Source organism: Osmerus mordax, chromosome 7 (assembly GCF_038355195.1).
Source record: "Osmerus mordax isolate fOsmMor3 chromosome 7, fOsmMor3.pri, whole genome shotgun sequence".
Taxonomy (NCBI): domain Eukaryota; kingdom Metazoa; phylum Chordata; class Actinopteri; order Osmeriformes; family Osmeridae; genus Osmerus; species Osmerus mordax.
The window spans coordinates 9,938,508-9,958,694 of NC_090056.1; the positions used below are offsets into that span (position 1 = coordinate 9,938,508).

At 44.6% G+C, this 20,187-nt stretch overlaps 1 protein-coding gene across 4 annotated transcripts in view; it reads right to left on the reverse strand.

Moving 5' to 3' along the window:
- Nucleotides 1-36: 36 nt before the first annotated feature.
- The window catches only part of znf512b (zinc finger protein 512B), a 27,792-nt gene continuing 7,641 nt past the window's right edge, over nt 37-20,187 (reverse strand). For 3 of the 4 annotated variants that reach the window (XM_067240260.1, XM_067240262.1, XM_067240263.1), the window contains exons 4-18: nt 17,508-17,587; nt 17,013-17,141; nt 16,695-16,867; nt 16,160-16,590; nt 15,885-15,956; nt 15,148-15,279; nt 14,143-14,270; nt 8,645-8,737; nt 6,612-6,710; nt 5,712-5,966; nt 5,314-5,625; nt 4,825-4,926; nt 4,603-4,665; nt 4,191-4,289; nt 37-3,973 (exon numbers count right to left, since the gene is read on the reverse strand). In XM_067240260.1, the coding sequence (XP_067096361.1) occupies nt 3,635-3,973; nt 4,191-4,289; nt 4,603-4,665; nt 4,825-4,926; nt 5,314-5,625; nt 5,712-5,966; nt 6,612-6,710; nt 8,645-8,737; nt 14,143-14,270; nt 15,148-15,279; nt 15,885-15,956; nt 16,160-16,590; nt 16,695-16,867; nt 17,013-17,141; nt 17,508-17,587 (2,507 nt within the window). In that variant the 3' untranslated portion in view covers nt 37-3,634. The remainder of the gene's footprint in view (nt 3,974-4,190; nt 4,290-4,602; nt 4,666-4,824; nt 4,927-5,313; nt 5,626-5,711; nt 5,967-6,611; nt 6,711-8,644; nt 8,738-14,142; nt 14,271-15,147; nt 15,280-15,884; nt 15,957-16,159; nt 16,591-16,694; nt 16,868-17,012; nt 17,142-17,507; nt 17,588-20,187) is intronic. The other variant, XM_067240264.1, reaches the window with a different exon arrangement.

The following is a 20,187-nucleotide window of genomic DNA, read 5'->3' on the forward strand; positions in this document are numbered from 1 at the left end:
TTATGTAATGATATAAATTCATAGCATGATCACAAACTTAGTCAACAACATTTTAATTCATTAGTTGAGGGATAATAATGCACAGGTAATACAACAATTTGGAAAAATTGTAACAGTTCAGAATCAGAGAAGGAGTGACGCCTCCCTTCTTAGATAAATAGCTTCATGTCACCTCAGCCCAGACATTATGTCACCTAGGTTCTTACTCTATTTTCTTCCTAGTTTCCATATACTAACAGTTTAACCCACATTTCTGTTGAATGGGAGGGTCTCATTTTACAGTTCATTTTAGGTGACATAAAAATCTAATTATATTGTATTGCAAAACAGTACATTTTCAAAATAAGAGACATCAGAAGCCCGTTAAAATCCAGAACACAGACCTTCAGAAGGGGAAGGAACATTGCTGAAAAAGGGAAGACACATCTGCCTATGGACTCCCCAGGTACAAAAGTCACACCACACACAGCCCAGGTCACTAGAAAGCTCCAACAACACTCCTAATTCAAGCCTATTTCATGGGATAGTAAGTGCACTAAATACAGAAACACACACACACACACACTTCCCAGTCCCATGTTGAGTAGATATTAAAGGACACTCTCGATTTGTTTGTCCACGTATTCTGAAAATCTCAATTAATATTAATGTGCATCATCAAAATTGTTAAAACAACAGTGTCAACACATGACCTATTGTTTATGGACTACAAATCTAATGTTTTTGTACTTTTTTGATTTCAGAAAAAAACATTATCAAAGCAAACAAAGGTATGGGGTGTGAAAAAGTGCTGTTAAATTTAGAAATAACTCTATATTGAAACATTAGCAAGCCAACAAAACCAACAAAATATGGTGTATTGCTGTGTTCTAAACATATTGGTGCAGTTAGCTGGTACTGCAGGATATGTGTTTTCCACATGATCTAGGAAGACAGATAGTAAAGGGCAAGATCAAATATGAAACATTCACCATGGTAAGCAGTGCTAAACTATCCTATTGCAACACCAAAGCTTGCTGGATAAACAACGTTCAATATGACAAACCGATCAAACAAGTGACAAGCAACTCATGAATTCAAACTGTGCTAAATTCAACACTTGACTAGGATCTCTTACTGTTCTTGACATCCAGCCATTATCAAGGTGCTTAATCTTCCAACCTCCATCTCTAGCCCAGAGCTCACAAGGAGAACTCATACTGAGAAGCTCAAAGTACCAGTTAGCACTCATCTATTGTTTGTAGACCAGCCATCCAACCTGGACACAAGGAACACAAGGCTTTCCCACAATGGTAGCAAGAGACAGAAAGAGAGATGTCATCATAACAGAGAGCCAATAGCACTCTGAGCCCCCTCCCTCAATTAATTCAATCTGAGATTCAGAGTTCAATCTGAATGATTCCTGACTATGTGGATGCATCCTGTGGAAAATGGTGACACGTACATCTGATTGGAATGACAGAGAATAAGGCCCCTTTGTTCATGATAGGGCCTGTCTGGAAGGAGGCTGAGGCCAGAGGACCCGGAGGACAAACTGAACAGCATGATCTCTCTCTTCAGCAGTCTCTAAGGTAGAGAAGCAGGTAAAGCACCCTTCATATTCTAACATACTTAATTCTCCTCTCAAGTCACATCTATGTACACATTCAAAGCTTTAACTAGGTAATATACACAAGAGATTATAAAATAGATCTGATCTGTCATTTTCAGCCAGGAGATTTTTTGATTCATGGATATACATTGCAAATATAAATCAAATATTGTATGGAATTTATCCTTTGATCAAATTATTACTATAAGAATTTGTTGGTGGATTCAAGTATCTACTTTGAGAATGTACCATAGCTAAAATATGAATTCGCTGATTGCACACAATAGCTTTTTTATCATAAATTAAACTAAATTTTTCTATTTTCTTTAATCTAAACTAGTAAAGATGAGTCCAACAGCCTCCGATGTGTTGCATTTCTAAGGACCATTATGGCTTAGTGTATTGAGTGAGGTGGTCCTATCTGTTCCAGATTCAACACAGGCCTTGGTTTGAAAATGGGACATGGAAACCTCAATGCTTATTTCTGGATTTCTGGAGACACTGCTGCTGTTTTCAGTTCAGGGGTTATGACCCCCCAGGCTGAAGGTTATGCTTGGACACACTGATCCTATATCTACACCAAGGGGCCACTGAATGTAAGGTAGGGGTGAAAGATTAGCAGTGCTTGTTAAGTGCAAAAGGACATAAGGGGACTGGCAAGAGGTTTGGGTTTAAAGTGCAAGACATTAGCATTTTAACGACCAGGTGTAGGTCAATACATGTAATAACATCTAAATCTTCATTAGCTTTGTTTTTTTTTGTTAAAAGATTATCATCCTTAAACTTTCTATAAAAGACATTTGCTCTATTTTATCAACTCTTTCAAGCAAAAGCATCTTTGACTTTTTCACGCTTCACTTCAACCTTAAGTTCAAAATTGTGGTAACTTAGTTGATTGTGCTGCACACCCCCCTGTCCACTACATATTCATTATTTAGTCATTACAGTGCTATTCCAAAGACAGAAATAAGCAGTTAATGTAGAATAAGGGATTGGAACTTTTTTCCATGTGTACTAGTGCCATTCTGGGTAATGTGCTAGCATACATACACTTATTTTGTGGATATTCTATTGACACACGTTAAACAACCCTAAGTGTACATCTTGTGCCTCATGAATAATCACCAATGTGAAATTGGATGCAGTCTCACACAATCATGTTAAGATGCTCCCAAGAGATTTCAGTGAAAATGATAATATAAAAAACAAAATCCTAGTTTCAGCCAAAGTTTCAAACATTTTAGCTATAAATCCAGGGCACAATGCACAGAAAAGCCTTTGAAGTACCACACTATGTTAAAGTTTGTCTGTTAACAGAAAGGCAAAGAAAAAATAAGGCCAACAAAGATAGAAAAACAACATCATATTGCACAGTGGCAGGCTGTTTGTTAAAGGGTTTCTACTTAAACTTCCAGCTGCCACAATGAAAAATAACAATGAGGAAAAACACATTGCAAATGAGTCAGGATTCAGTTAGACTTTCCTGTCTTGGAAATAACTTTGATTATATTTATATATAGAGATAGAGATATAGATATAGATATTGTATATATACACAGTACATTATATCCGTGGAAAAAACACTAGCAGTAAATGACCTCACCATGCTAATAGAATATCCTTGTAAAACCTCTCAAACACAACATGAACCTACATACATGTAGAGAGAATTACGCTAAAGTCAATTGAAATACTACTTTTCCTTCAAATATGCTATTCATATAGAAATCGGGATTTTAACTTTGATTACAACTAACCCCAGACATGAGTAGAGGAAAACAAATTAACCTTAACAATGGAATGAAGAGAAATAATGAATACTGTTGAATGTCCGGATATGCCAGTAGACACAGAAACCATACATAGGGTTTAAACGCAAAGATCAGAGTGAAATGTAACACATTAACTTATTGGTTAGCTTGTTTAGGGTGGTTTTAGTTTCCTTCTCTGTCCCCAATCCTTGTGTCTTACAGTATGTAATGTCTTTGAGCTTACTGGAGCAATGCTGATAGATTCCGGGCCCCTGGTTCACTGGGAGCCAAGCTACTCTGAAGGGGTCACCTTCTTGGGTTTACCCCGCCTAGTGGCAGGCGGGTTGGGGTGTCTGTTCAGTGTGGGGCTCCCCTTGTCTGTGGAGGCCAGGGTCTGAGTGGGGGTCGGTGTTGGGGTGGAGGCATGAGTGAGGGTAGATGTTGAGTTTTGGGTGGTGCTGGGGGGAGTCTTTGTTTGAACAGCAGCTGCCTCAGGGGGGCGCTCTTTGGGCTTGCGGCCTCTCTTCTTGCCGGCGGTGGCTCCGTTCTTCACCTCCATCTTGATTCCATTGCTCTCTGGAGTTTTGGCCTTATTTGTGATGACCATGTGACTTGCAGCCCGGAACCAGTTCTGAGAGGCAGAACATGGGATATGGAGAGGGAGAGAAAGAGAGGGCACAGGCAACAAGGGGTAAAAAGAACAAAGGCAGAGGTTAATAGGTGTATATGGAATAGACTGAGTTGTGGGTGGGTGAAGTGCACACATACCGTACTAGAAAATATACTTACTGGTTTTGGATTTACACTTACCAGTGTACAGTACCTAAGTGAAAGTGTTCCTGACCTACCTGTGAGTGTGTCTTGCTGATGTGATACTTGACACCACTCTCTGAGCTGAACTCCTTCTGGCAGATCAAACAGGTGTACTTCCCCACATCGCCCCCTCCCTGCAGCATGCAGAAACACACCCAGGTGATGCCAACATAACAAAGACGAGAGGGCATCAAAACACACTGCTCTGATGTCACGTCCCATGATTCTAGATCCTTTCCATAAGCCGACACATGATCTGTTCATCCTGGTGATGTGGTGACTGTTGTATGCCCTCTAATAAGTTAAGCAGTGCATCTCCACTATTGCTCTAAGCCAAAAAGCATTTTCCAATCTGTACAGGATAGAGAGGTGGGAGCTTCGGTAGGACAGGACGGCAACATCAATGGCATCAGTCAGGTGAAACCTGCATGTCGTTGTGGACCATACCTTGTTACAGTTTGCTAAGTGGGCTTTTAGTCCAGACACACTGGAGTAGACAGCTTCACAGCTCTAAAACGGAGAGGAACAAGAACTTAGCCACTACTGTACTCTCCTCATTCTCAGTGTTCTCAAATGTATGATTCACTGCACTCTGAACTGGGTGGCAGTGTTGCGTGTGTTTGACATCAAATGCATCGTTAAATCCAACCAGTTGGTTGGAGGTCTTACTCCGTTGGTGCAGCATATGAAGCCCTTCTCCTTGACCTCATTCTTCCAGTCCTCCAGCAGCTTGGGACTGAAGTTGGGAAGGCCAGGACGTGTGTAGTTCAGCTGGATGGAGAGTTAAGGGGAAATAGATACATTTACAAGTGTGTGTGTGTGTGCGTGTGGGTGTATTTGTGTTACTTTGTGTTTGCATGCCATATGTTTACCCTAGTCAAGCTATGATGTTGAGAAGTTTTCTCTGATGTGGTTCATGGTGTGTAAATAAATAAGAGTTTGTGTGCATTCATGTGTGTGTTTGTGTGTGTTTGTCATTCTCCTGATAAAATCCAACCTCTTTTGATGTCAAGGACCAGGTGGTGCTGGGATATTTGTTTTAATATTTGTGTGTGGGTGTGTTTGTGTGTTTTTCACCTTTATGTCTACTGAGAGGTTGCCTTTGATGTGTGTGTGTGTGTGCACATGTATGTGTGTTTGGTCGCTGTCGGAGCTTACCCTCTTGCTGTCTGGTACCAGGTCATCTTTGATGCGACGCTTGGTTCCCCAGTCCTTGGCCAGCTCGTCCTCTGCTATCTCCTGGAGGTGGAACACTGCTACCTGGGCAGACCGCCGGCGCACCCTGCCACTGGGGGTCCGCTCAAAGTCCTCCCCCAGACCCTCACCTTCCCTATCTCTTCCCCTCTCCCTCTCCCTGACCTCCCTGTCTCGCTCCTTCCCTCGCCCAGCAGGCCTCTGTGGCCATTCCTCCCTCCTCTCCGTCTGGCTCGGCTCTCTTCTTCCCGCCAGCGGAGCTTCCTCTGGGCTTACCTGGAGGACAGGGAGAGCACACCGGTCAGGGCCCTGGAGGAGAAGCTCTCCAGCCAGTCCCAGCCTGAACCCTGTGGGATCCTTACCCTGTCTCTGCCCGTGCTGTTGGAGGTGGCGTTGTTGTTGGTGGTGGGCGTGGCCGTGGGAGGGGTGGCGCTGGTGGTGGCTGTGGTTGGAGGGTGCTCGGTGCGGAGATGGTAGTCCCTGCCTGCCTTGGAGCGGTAGGTCTTGCCACAGTGCTGACACAGGAACACAGGCTTGTCCTCCTCAGACAGCTCCCTGCCACAGCGCTTCTGGTGGTACTGGTAGCCCATCAGGCTGGAGAAGTGGGCCGAGCATCCCTGTGTATGTGTGTGTGTGTGTGTGGTGGGGGGATAACATGGAAAATAAGGAGACACATTCAATTGGAAATCAGGTTATTGGAACACAGCAAAATCTGATGGAAAACGATCTTTGTGTTTTGTGTGGCTGGGAGATATCGAGGAGATGAAAATGGTGAGTATGAAGTATGATGAAGTGTCTTTCTGAGAGTCTGCTTTCAGCCTCTCTCTTCTCTTCTCTGTCATATTTTTTGCACTAGAGCGTGAGTAATTGGAAACAGAGTGTTGATGTGGGCTCGGGCATATGTGGGCTCGGGCATCATGACAAGAGAGAGGGAAATGAAAGTAAGGAGAGAAAGAGAGATGTATAAGAGTGTAAGAGGCATGAAGAGAGGGACAGAATGGTTTAGTGGATGAGATGCGGTGAGGGATGGAAAGACGGGAGACATAAGGTAGAGAGAGGAGGGGGGGGGGTAATTGGCAAAACTGGCTGGCAAAGAGAAAGATAAACAAATCAAGTAAAAAAACAGAGATACTGAAGATAAAAGGTAAAGAAGGGGGTAGTGGAGAATGGGAAAGAAAGAGAGGTTAAAGAGAGAGATTAAAAAGGGGAGAGAGAAAGACCGAGAGAGAGAAGAAAAGACAGAAAAGGAGGAGAGTACATACCTCACTAGGACACTTGATTCGACCCATCTGTTTGAGCACTCTGCGCAGCCTCTCTCTCTCCTCCTGCTCGTCCCCCGTCTGGCCCTCACTCCCCGAGGGCTGAGGGGGAACAAACACAGCGTTGCACCAGTGTGTCCCCACAAAACACCTCCCCCTCCCTACTAAAGACCCAGCTCCCAAAAATGTGTTTACCATCTATGATGCTCACAACTTGCCAGAATCATTAAATGGTTTCATGGTGAGGCTCTTACTCAAGGCATGTTTATGACAACTGTCAAACTAATGTTTTCACTGAGGCGTTTACCAGTGCCAAACACCAACTCTGATCAGAATAACAGCTGACGGGGTTGCCAGGGGGAACACAGGGGAGGAGGGAGGTACAGAGAAAAGGGTGATCCCTGGCTGGATCTCAATATGCTCTGCTGGCCTCCTCTCCTGGTATGTTTGCATATCAGTGCAGATAGCAGAAAGGAGACAGGGAGGAAAGCACTCCAGATAATTGAGATGCAGCGGTAGTGTGTGAGGAAGAGATGAGATAGCAGCCCAGAGGACCCTCTATACCCAAAGTAAATCATGTCACGCTCAGACCCGCAGGCAACAGAACAGACACTTCCAGCAGCCTTTAATTTAGCTAGGCAGAGTAAAGGAAAAAAAACACAAACATGTATTTTTAAATCTTTATCAGCAAGAGAGAGCGCAGCGCATAAGGAAGGGAACAAAGTGGAGAAAGAGTAAAACCAGAGATAGTGCCAGAGATAAATAGGAGAGAGAGATACAGGGAAGGAGAGAGAGTTGGGGCAGAGAGAGAATATGTAAGAGACTGAAAGAGTGAGAGAAAGAGACATGGGAGAGATGTACATGGCAAGAATGATTAAAGGAAAGAGAGATGGAAAGAGACAGAGGTTGGGGTAGTGAGAGATAGAAGAGAGGGGTATCATAGAAGAGTCGGTGGCAGCAAGGTCAAACCCAGCAGGTGACCTCTGTCCTTCTGTCATCCTGCTGAGGTTTCCCACGCTGCACTGAGGCTTGACCATGTGACTAGAGGACACACTGGGCACAGATTAGCAGCAACAACACCTCTGAGTACGGTGGTTAAAGGACAACCAGCCTTGATTAAACTTTGTTTCCCAAAATGAAGGAAGTTTTTCTGAGGTCTAGACTGTCAAATGGCTGGCAACAAAGTTTATTTTAACATCCCAAGACAGTTTAATCTAGCAGTTCTGGGTGAGTCAGTATTCATAAAGGATTGGTGACTATGGTTCTAGAACGCACACTGTTGTGTCTCCTCTACTGCAAGCCAGCAGAGCAGCCAGTAAGGTCATAGGACAATAAGCCCAGAATGAAGAAAAATTAGATATCTCCAACAGCTTTTTCACCTCTACGTACAACATAAATCATCTCCATAACGGTATCTGCTACTGTTTGATAGTACACACACACACACACACTCTCACGCACACACAACCACACACACTCTCACGCATGAACACACACACAAAACAAACTCGAGTTTGGTCCATTAATCTTTCATGATACTTTTGAAACAGCCAATGGTGAATAATTCAACCATCTTCATTAGAGAAGCATCAAGCTAATGCAGGAGAGGCATGCTAATATCCTAATGAAGCTCCTTGCTGCAGATTATACACAGCTTCCAATAGAAGAGGAGAACGCCCTCGACAAGCATATCAATCACGTGTTCATCTGCCAGCAGCAGGCCTGCTCTCTGGAGCTTTCTCTTCATGTTGGTCTGCAGACTGAGTCTGAACCCAGCCAGCTCTGGTGTCTGCTGGTAGAATCCCTCTACTGGGGACTGGGTCAGTGTGTCAGTAATAAAACTGGACCCATCTGACCCACATAGACCCTGTCCTAAATCAGACCCTGGACTAGATTTGAAAGTCAATGTTCAAGGATCAACATCAAGACCTTTCACCTAGTGTCCACTACTGGCAGACAACTGCAGTCCCAACTATAGACAGCCAACCATGAATGTGAATGTATGAGTGTGTTTACATTTGTGTGTGCGTGAGTACCTTGGTGCTGTGTTCAGCCATCATGTGGTAGTTGAGACCGGCCTTGGACCTGAACTGTTTCTGGCACTGTTGGCACTTCAGGGCGTCTTGGAGCTGTAGGGGTGAAAGGTCACACAGGTCACAGAGAGGTCAGACAAAGTCTGCTTTCTGCCCTAGCTTCTCCTGAGGGTGATCTTTATCTGAACATCTTCACAACAGTGGTTACTGTCTGACAGATACAAAATTATTGATTACAGGAGAGCATGCAGGAGTCTGAGAGGTCCTACCAGAGAGAGGCCCTACCAGAGAGAGGGCCTACCAGAGAGAGGGCCTACCAGAGAGTGGGCCTACCAGAGAGAGGCCCTACCAGAGAGAGGGCCTACCAGAGAGAGGGCCTACCAGAGAGAGGGCCTACCAGAGAGAGGCCCTACCAGAGAGAGGGCCTACCAGAGAGAGGCCCTACCAGAGAGAGGGCCTACCAGAGAGACGCCCTACCAGAGAGAGGGCCTACCAGAGAGAGGGCCTACCAGAGAGAGGGCCTACCACAGAGAGGGCCTACCAGAGAGAGGCCCTACCAGAGAGAGTGCCTCCCAGAGAGAGGGCCTCCCACAGAGAGGCCCTACCAGAGAGAGGGCCTCCCAGAGAGAGGGCCTCCCAACGAGAGGCCCTACCAGAGAGAGGCCCAGTGCTACAGTATTGATCTGAAGGAGAAGGTGTTTTTTTCTGTAAGTGACCCTGATCTAATGAGCTGGTTCTATCACTGTGTAATGGCAGCACTGTCACTTTTTATAGAGTCCTACAGACCGCTGGGCCAGGGCTCCATTAAAACCCTCTCCTTTTAATAAGGAGCCTAGAAAGGCACTAACAGGTCTGACCTAAGGACCAATCAGAGGAGCTTTTACTGCTGATTCACATCCACCTGCTATTGATACACTCTCCAATGACCCATTGACTAATCCCCTCTCCTCTGTCTCCATCACCATCACACCCATACAAGGAACAATAGAACACCACACGTTCTACAAGCCGTCCTCCACACCACTTTCCTTGTCTTTCAGATCAGAGCACACAAGGTACTTTAGAGGGCACCAGGGGGAAGAAGCAGCTTCAGACTATTAAAATGCAACCACAGTATTCTTTGCCCAGATTTCCAATCAATACCCTCTGTCTAAGGGTATTGATCTCCACTCCGGCAGTGACAGCTAGGGGTCCTCAGAGAGAGGTGTCTAGTCGCATGCCTGAATCATTCCCGTCCCTGGAGCTGAGGTGAGGGTTATCCAGAAGGCCACAACACCTGGCCAGGGGGAGGGGCTTGAGCTCACGACAGCAGGTGAGAGGGAACACACACACCCTCAACACATTCAACTGGAGAGTTAGAATACCAGCCTGCTTTATACTGACATAAAAAGGGATTGGGATTTTGGATGAATTTGGAAAAGTAGTGTTCAGTAGGAACAGATTTTGCGATGACAAGACCATTTGTAATACATTTGCAGAACTCCCTTTATAACATATGGTAAGTTAAGTTAAAATAGAGGCCAGGTCCATTACATTCTTCACTATTGTGTAAGTGGCACTGAATAGAAAACAGATGAACCACTCAATCAAAAATGAAACTGTGACAACATATGGAATAGGATTTAGGGTGAGTGTTAACTTATGTATGGCGGTTTAGTAAATTCAACAGAGAGTGGGAAACTGTATTTCCTTCTTACTTAAATGAAATGCAGATGTGTTGAAGCTGTCACAGTGGATGATGCTACGTGGCAGCCAGCCACTGTATACTGTACTGTAATCTCCACACCTGAGGTACCACTGTATACCGTACTGTAATCTGCACACCTGAGGTACCACTGTATACCGTACTGTAATCTGCACACTTTAGGTACCACTGTATACCGTACTGTAATCTGCACACCTGAGGTACCACTGTATACCGTACTGTAATCTGCACACCAGAGGTACCACTGTATACTGTACTGTAATCTCCACACCTGAGGTACCACTGTATACCGTACTGTAATCTGCACACCTGAGGTACCACTGTATACCGTACTGTAATCTCCACACCTGAGTTACCACTGTATACTGTACTGTAATCTGCACACCTGAGGTACCACTGTATACTGTACTGTAATCTGCACACCTTAGGTACCACTGTATACCGTACAGTAATCTGCTCACCTGAGGTACCACTGTATACCGTACTGTAATCTGCACACCTGAGGTACCACTGTATACCGTACTGTAATCTGCACACCTGAGGTACCACTGTATACTGTACTGTAATCTGCACACCTGAGGTACCACTGTATACCGTACTGTAATCTCCACACCTGAGTTACCACTGTATACTGTACTGTAATCTGCACACCTTAGGTACCACTGTATACCGTACTGTAATCTGCACACTTTAGGGTAACACTTTATAATAAGTCAACGCTTTTTGGCATTTACAAAGTGTTAACTAATAGTTAGTTAATCCTTTATAAAACATTTTGAAACATTAACAATACATTATTAAATAGTTAATAAGCTTATTATTAAACACTATGTTGATCATTAATAAACACTGTTAAAAATTATGTATTTTATTCATAATACAATTCATAAGGTGTTTGATAACTGCATTATCATACTTTATAGACAGCTTGTTAATATAGTTGCAAACCAGTAGTTTAAAAGGTGTTAATGGTACATGAGCTGGTATAGAAAGCATTAGCAAATGGTGAACAAACCATTTACATTACCTTTATAAAGCATGAGTAAATAACTAACAACATATTTACTTATGTCTTTAAATTATGTATGCCAAGTCGAATACAGGATGTACACTATGCTTTGCAGATATCTTAACAACTATTTTATAAAGACTTACTAATGATGCAACTTCTGATTAGTAATGCAAGTTATAAAGCATTTACTAACTGTTAGTTAAGGCTGTTGCGTGACCTAATCTAAAGTGTGAACTATTTATGCCTTATTAAGCATTTATAGAAAGACTATAGGCCTATAGATGTTGTGTTTTTTTTGTTTTTTTGAAGAAATAGCTGTTAATTTATTTACCTGGGTAATAAAATAGTATTTTATTTCCATTAAGAAGCGATACAGTAGAATTGGTATAAAAGTTGGTTACCCAAAGCTGTATTTTATTTTCAAAAAATGGCTGTAATAAACTGCAAATGTTTAGCTACTCCTCGACAGGTCTGCAAACGCCTTTGAAAGCAGAGATTTGTTAAAACGTTTGTTAACCGAGACCGTAGGTCGAGGGTTACAAACAAACAAATCGTTTTAACAAATTGAGGCGACAAAGCGTTTGCTGACCTGTCGAAGAGTAAACATTAGGTTTCTTATATACTACAACAATCTGTGGGAAGATCCCAAATCAAACACGGCGAATCTGGAGCAGACGCCATCTTGTCAGAGCAATGAGCGGCACTTGTACTGGTGACGTCACTACATCTCCAAGGCAACATATCAACAACTCTTTTGAGAACGTCTTCTGAACCAATAAGAACAGCATATTGGTTCAATTGCAACAACAGTACGAGCGTTCTGATTGGCTAATGGGTAGTCATGCCAGCCGCGTATTAAGTCTTTATATTCTATGCGGGTATTGACCTGCGGTCTGATACGTATTCTTATTGCCCTCCGTTGATGTCATCTTCACAATGAGCGAGATCGAGGAGTTTTACTATCCAGATGACAAGGAAGACATCAACACCGACGAGGAAATTCTTAACTTTCTAAAAGAGCAGAAAAGCGTGAACACAGAGAGATAAACGACAAGCGCTAGGCAGATTGCTAGGTTTGGTTGCTCAGATTTCAGATTGGTTGCTAGGTACTGTAGGTGCTAACACCTGAAACACACTGTGTGAAGACTTGAGTAGAGCTGAACAAAACGACATGTTTTAAATGAAAAGAGCTAAAAATGCCATATAATAAACAACTTACTAACCTCGACCGTTCGGTCATGCCGAGAAATATCAAACTGAGGTTATAAGTATCGACCGCTGTCACTGTCGGCTAGTAGAGCTAAGTACTGTACTGTAGTTAGTAAGACACATGCCTGTCATTACTTCAATAAAATAGTAATTTTGTGTATCACATTGTGTTGTGTCTGTTTCCTTTTGAGAAACGTATGTTCAGCCTTTGTGAATGTGAGGTTCGAGAATGGACAAGAATACCTTAATAAATAACTTATAAATGTTTAATAAGGCATAGATAGTTCACACTTTAGATTAGGTCACGCAAAAGCCTTAACTAACAGTTAGTAAATGCTTTATAACTTGCATTACTAATCACAAGTTGCATCATTAGTAAGTGTTTATAAAATAGTTGTTATGATACCTTTGTGAATGTGAGGTTTGAGAATGGACAAGAACACCTTAATAAATAACACAAAAGCCTTAACTAACAGTTAGTAAATGCTTTATAACTTGCATTACTAATCACAAGTTGCATCATTAGTAAGTGTTTATAAAATAGTTGTTAAGACATCTGCTAAGTATTAGTGTACATCATCTATTCGACTTGGCGTACATTAATTAAAGACATAATTAAATATGTTGTTAGTTATTTACTCATGCTTTGTAAAGGTAATGTAAATGGTTTGTTCACCATTTGCTAATGCTTTCTATACCAGCGCATGTACCATTAACAGATTATAAACTACTGGTTTGCAACTATATTAACAAGCTGTCTATAAAGTATGGTAATGAAGTTATCAAACACCTTATGAATTGAATTATGAATCAAATCCATAATGTTTAACAGTGTTTATTAATGATTAACATAGCATTTAATAATAAGCTTATTAACTATTTAATAATGTATTGTTAATGTTTCAAAATGTTTTATAAAGGATTAACTAACTATTAGTTAACACTTTGTAAATGCCAAAAAGCGTTGACTTATTATAAAGTGTTACCCACTTTAGGTACCACTGTATACCGTACTGTAATCTGCACACCTTAGGTACCACTGTATACCGTACTGTAATCTGCTCACCTGAGGTACCACTGTATACTGTACTGTAATCTGCACACCTGAGGTACCACTGTATACTGTACTGTAATCTGCACACCTTAGGTACCACTGTATACCGTACTGTAATCTGCCCACCTGAGGTACCACTGTATACCGTACTGTAATTTGCACACCTGAGGTACCACTGTATACTGTACTGTAATCTCCACACCTCAGGTACCACTGTATACCGTACTGTAATCTCCACACCTGAGTTACCACTGTATACTGTACTGTAATCTGCACACCTTAGGTACCACTGTATACCGTACTGTAATCTGCACACTTTAGGTACCACTGTATACCGTACTGTAATCTGCACACTTTAGGTACCACTGTATACCGTACTGTAATATCTACATCTGAGGTACCACAGTATACCGTACTGTAATCTGCACACTTTAGGTACCACTGTATAACGTACTGTAATATCTACATCTGAGGTACCACTGTATACCGTACTGTAATATCTACATCTGAGGTCCTCTCACCTTCTGGCAGATCTCCATGTGCTTCTTGAGTCCAGGCACCGTCTTCCTGGTGACGATGGAGCAGGTGGGACAGACCACCTGACCACGCTCTGAGATGGCCTGGTGCCACTGGACATCTGGGGGAGGACCTGCCAACCAATCAGTCAATTCATCAAACCGTAACATGGTTGTTTAAGGCACGGGAGGGGAATGGAATCAGTCTGCCTTAATGAATCAGGGGCAAACTACACATGTAGTGTACCAGAGCAAACTAAACATGTGGTGTACCAGAGCAAACTAGACATGTGGTGTACCAGAGCAAACTAGACATGTGGTGTACCAGAGCAAACTAAACATGTGGTGTACCAGAGCAAACTAGACATGTGGTGTACCAGAGCAAACTAGACATGTGGTGTACCAGAGCAAACTAGACATGGGGTGTACCAGAGCCAACTAGACATGTGGTGTACCAGAGCCAACTAGACATGTGGTGTACCAGAGCAAACTAGACATGTGGTGTAAACTAGACATGTGGTGTACCAGAGCAAACTAGACATGTGGTGTACCAGAGCAAACTAGACATGTGGTGTACCAGAACAAACTAGACATGTGGTGTACCAGAGCAAACTAGACATGTGGTGTACCAGAACAAACTAGACATGTGGTGTACCAGAGCAAACTAGACATGTGGTGTACCAGAGCAAACTAGACATGTGGTGTACCAGAGCAAACTAGACATGTGGTGTACCAGAGCAAACTAGACATGTGGTGTACCAGAGCAAACTAGACATGTGGTGTACCAGAGCAAACTAGACATGTGGTGTACCAGAGCAAACTAGACATGTGGTGTACCAGAGCAAACTAGACATGTGGTGTACCAGAACAAACTAGACATGTGGTGTACCAGAGCAAACTAGACATGTGGTGTACCAGAGCAAACTAGACATGTGGTGTACCAGAGCCAACTAGACATGTGGTGTAAACTAGACATGTGGTGTACCAGAGCAAACTAGACATGTGGTGTACCAGAGCTGAGGGGGGCGGTGTCCCTCCTGGAGGCCGAGGCTGGGGGCTTCCTCTGGGCCTCCTCACTGTGAAGACCTCCTTCTGCCCTCTTCACACGGCCTGCCTTTAGCTTCTCCTCCACCTTGGTCATACCTGCAACAGAGAGAAAGAGAGAGAGAGAGAGAGAGAGAGAGAGAGAGAGAGAGAGAGAGAGAGAGAGAGAATCAACAGGAAATAGAAGAACCGCTTGGTCAAAGAGTTCAAACATCTGTGTCAGTGTCATCTTGTGCTTTGTGAATGTGTACAATGTCAGTCATTTAGCTGACAGAGTGTGAATAAGATAAATGTGCGTCATAGTAGTGTTTGTGTGTGTGTGCGTGTGTGTGTATGTGTGAGTGTATGTGTGTGTGGTGTGCTACAGTCTGTCTGGTGTGTGGTGTTGAGTGTGAGTCACTGAGACTTTAGCAGGATATGAAACACCTCTGTATCGCCCAATTAACAGGCCACTACCATCTGTAACACCTGCACAGGGGGATTAATACACAGTCACACACTATGCCTAATGGTATCCATTGCAGTGTTGAAATAGTTCCCCCTACTTCTACTATGAGTGCATTTGTCCCCCTCCAGACGATTAGATGAATCATCAAAGGGAGCTTAATGTAGCCTACTGTAATGAGTCAATATAAATGAGGCATAACCAAAGTGTCCAACAGCAACTGTGTCAAAACACGGGTGAGACAAAATGGAAAAGAAACCTTTCAATCCAAATGTTCCTGAGATGGAAGGCTGCTCTCCAGTGAACTTCTTGGGGGTTTTTTGCTTCCGTCCTGGCTCAAGAGGAATACAGAGATCAAGACATGGTCAAACACACATCAACTCGTTCCTAACAGTGCTCCATAGTAGCCTAACTCACTAAGAATGTGTAGTATTTATGTTCATTTAGCAGGCACTTTTGTCACTTTGTCACGCAATGTTGTATACCTATGCTTGTGTGCAGTAATGTGTCACCCTCCAGGTGTGGAAATCTTACTGTGCCTCATCCTCTCAGGGTCCTCGTCAGTGAAGGGGGGGGGCAGGCTGCCCCCCTCGCTCTCGCTGCCCCCGGGGGTGACGGGGGAGGAGTCAGAAGACGACAGCCGCTGCTGCGTCTGGTACTGCAGTGCAGCCTGCTGGGAGTGTGAGGTGTGTGAGGTGTGTGAGGTTTGAGAGGTGTGTGAGGTGTGTGAGGTATAAGAGGTGTGCGAGGGGTGTGAGGTTTGAGAGGTGTGTGAGGTGTGAGAGGTGTGCGAGGGGTGTGAGGTGTGCGAGGGGTGTGAGGTGTGTAAGGTGTGCGAGGTGTGTGTGTGCTGTTTCCTCTCTGCTCTCTGGGGGGCCACCTCCCCGTTCTGGGAGGGAGAGGACATTTCATGGGTCTTCTTCACTTTGAAGAACACTGGCGAGGGCGGGCTGTTCTCCAAAGGCCTGGAGAGGAAGACAGCGACAGAGTTGAAGAAACTGAACCGTGAGATGGGATGAGAGAGGTGTAACAGCTGTCTGGAGGGGACGGGAGGCTGACTGCAGGTCACCTTTTCTTGGGGGCGGCCTTGATGGGACTCTTCTGCAGTTTGGACTCTGACTTGGTTTCGGTGGTGACTCTCTCTGGGTGGTTCCACAGCTTGTGCTTCTGCAGGCGGACCTTGGTGGCAAACACAGCCTCGCAGTATGGACAGCCGTGACTCAGCTTCTCTGCTAGGGGAGCCTAGCAGAGGGGAGGCAGGGGAGAGACAAAGGGGAATGAGCAGGGGATGGGATTCCTCTGGATAAAGGAGGGAGGGAAGGAGAGGGGGTTGGGGTGAGGAGTGGGCTGGAGGCTGAGGAGGGTTGAGGGGAGGGCCATGTCCTACCCCCTGGCAGCGCTGGTAGTGGTACTTGAGGCCGTAGATGCTGGGGAACTCTAACCAGCAGCCTGAGCTCGGACACTTTACCCTGGAACGCCTCTTAAACTCCTCCTTCCACTGAACCATCATGTGGGACTGCACAGGTGAGAGAGAGAGAGAGAGAGACAGAGAGGGTGAGAGAGAGAGAGAGAGAGAGAGAGAGAGAGAGAGAGAGAGAGAGAGAGAGAGAGAGAGAGAGAGAGAGAGAGAGAGAGAGAGAGAGACAGACAGACAGAGAGAGAGGGTGAGAGAGAACAAGAAAAAGAGAAGCAGAGAAACAGACAGAGAATAGAGAGGGAGAGGGAACATGTTCCGGTAAACACACTGGGAAACACAACACACGTTGCAATAGACAAAACAGACTGTTGGACTGGTGCAGATCCATGATACTGTGTATGTGCAGCACACAGTGGAGCAGGACTGGGCCAACACCCACACTTCAGAGAGGGATCAGGTACTCACAGGGATACTCCTGAGCTCCTGCACTTCTGCTCGAGGACGCCCTTTCTTCTTCCCCTCCACCCGCTCACCACACAGCGGGCCTGGCAGAGAGAGAAGACAGAGAAGAGATGATTTAGAATACAGTATATATGTCATTCCTTTTTTATTTATCACTGTACCCCTGTGCTGAATACTTCACTTCTCATCTGACTTGATCTGGAATGTCTGACATAGTTGTTGTGATCTTAACAACAGAACAACGCTGGCACATTGTTCAATAAAAAAGCAGTGCAGGCCCAGTTGTGGTGGCAAGTTAAATAGTGCTCAGCTGTGTGTGTGAGTGTGTGTTTGTGTTTGTGTCAGAGAGGCAGTGTGGGTAAAGGCCATTCCCTGAGCAAAATAAATCACCTATAAATCACCACTGCCTACGAACCTCTGACACAGCGCAGAGAGGACACCCTGCCATAGCTGTGGAATCTCCCTCTCTCTCTCCCCCTCTCTCTCACTCTCACACTCTCTCCCTGATTCACACCCCCTCTCTCTCTCCCCCCCTCTCTCTCACTCTCACACTCTCTCCCTGATTCACACCCCCTCTCTCTCTCCCCCTCTCTCTCTCTCTCACACTCTCTCCCTGATTCACACCCCCTCTCTCTCTCCCCCTCTCTCTCACTCTCACACTCTCTCCCTGATTCAAACCCCCCCTCTCTCTCCCCCTCTCCCTTTCACTTTGTCACTTTTTTTTTCTTCCCTCTTACCAAGTCCCTCTCCTTTAGCACATTATCTCTCCCTCGCTTGCTTTTCTATTCCCTGCTATTTCTCTCTCCCAACTCCTTCTCCCTCTCGCTCTCTCACATCCCACTTGCTCTCTTGTTCCCCCACTCCCTGAGTGAGGAGGACAGGTTGCCTCATTATTGCTCCCTTCTCTGCTACAATTAGATCTGTGCTCCAGCGTCCCTCCACCCCACTGCTCTGTGCTGCCACATCACTGCTGCTACGCTGCCCCCCTACCCGGAGAGAGAGGGAGGGCTGGGGGAGGGTACAGAGGCAAGGGGGCGCTGAGAGGACAGGCGGAAGGAGGGGAAAACAGGGGGTGGAGAGGAGAGCGCTCCAATCTAAACAGCAGTACGAACTACAGCTGCTTTCCATCCTCAGACATGACCCCGCCCCCCCCGGTCGCCGTGCGCCAGAGCTTCCTGCCCTTCGTTAATGTGACAGAGCTGGCCGGGCCACAGCAACATGAAGGAGAACAGGGGCTGCTGCTGGTTGCATCCAGCCGGCGGCGTCCGAGCCACAGAGGAAACAGACAGCGTTCTCCAACTCATGTCTGACTCGATGTGATGCTCCAGTAACATGACCTGCGTATGTGTCTCTGTCAGCATGGTGACACCCCCACCTCCAGTGCTGAACTACCTGTCAGAGGGAGACGGCACAGGGCTGCAGGCTGGTGGAAACCATCTCCTGTCTAGATCAGGGCCTGCCTGCCTGCCTCTGACTGAGGGGATTATGGAAAGGGTAGAGGATTTCTATCCTAAATGAATTGACTTTATGTAATCATTATTCATATGAAAACAGCTCATGTTAGCTAAAGGATTTCCTTCATCTCTGATCTCTCTCTCTCATCAGACATGTCTACTAAGGGTGTGTGTGTCTGTGTGTTCTCAAACACTGGTTAGGGATTACACGTAATCTTTAGCTTTCCCTTATGATAATAAACTTGAAGATGAATGGGAAACCAAAAGGTAATCATAAAAAGGTTTATGAAAGACAAGCATACACACATGCAAATGAATACACTACAGGCATGCACACACACACACACAGATACGCAAACACTACATTAGGATAATGTAATGGTGACATGTTTGCTAACATTCTTTGGGCATAATTTAGAGGCTGTCACACCTAGAGACTCACACACATATAAAATAGCACACACACAATCACTTTGCTAACAGTTGTGGGAGGAGAAGGCTGAGTCTTTAGGGTAGCATGTTACTGTAATATTCTCAAGGCAAATGAGGATTTCTCTATTAAATGTCTGGGTAGCAGCTGGAGAGGTGATTCAGTCATACGGTGCAGCTCTTGTGCTGAGGAGGAAATTGAGCGTGCATTTTAATTCCTGTCTCAGAAAATAAAGGTCTCTTAAAAAAGGCATAATTAATGAATTCCGCTCTTGGGGAAGATATGTTCCTGTTGCTATGGGAATAAGATCCACTTGTCTTAGCTACCACTGTTGGGCCTCTTTGCAGTACATAAACATCCAAAACACACACACACAAACACACACACAGGCATACAGTGCACTCATGCGATATTGTTCATCCACACTCAACATATTTTTTTTATCATTATTGATTAAACTTTCTCAGGTCAAAAAAGAAGAGAGGAGAGTAGATGAGATGAGGGATAAAGAGAAGCGATGAAGTATAACAGAATACAATTAAAAAGGGAAAGTGAACGAACAAAACAAAATACAATAAAAGACAAGTGAAGAAATTAGCAGAGTAGGCAGGGCCCAGGAGTGCTGCCAGCTGCTTAATGATCTCAAATAACCCCTGAGCTTGCCTAGCTACGCCTGTGACTGTCTCCCTTACACACACACACACACACACACATGCACACACCCAAACACACAAACACACGCGGTAGCAGAGAACAGTCATTTGTTTTCCTCCTAACACACAGGAGCCTTTGTCTCCTT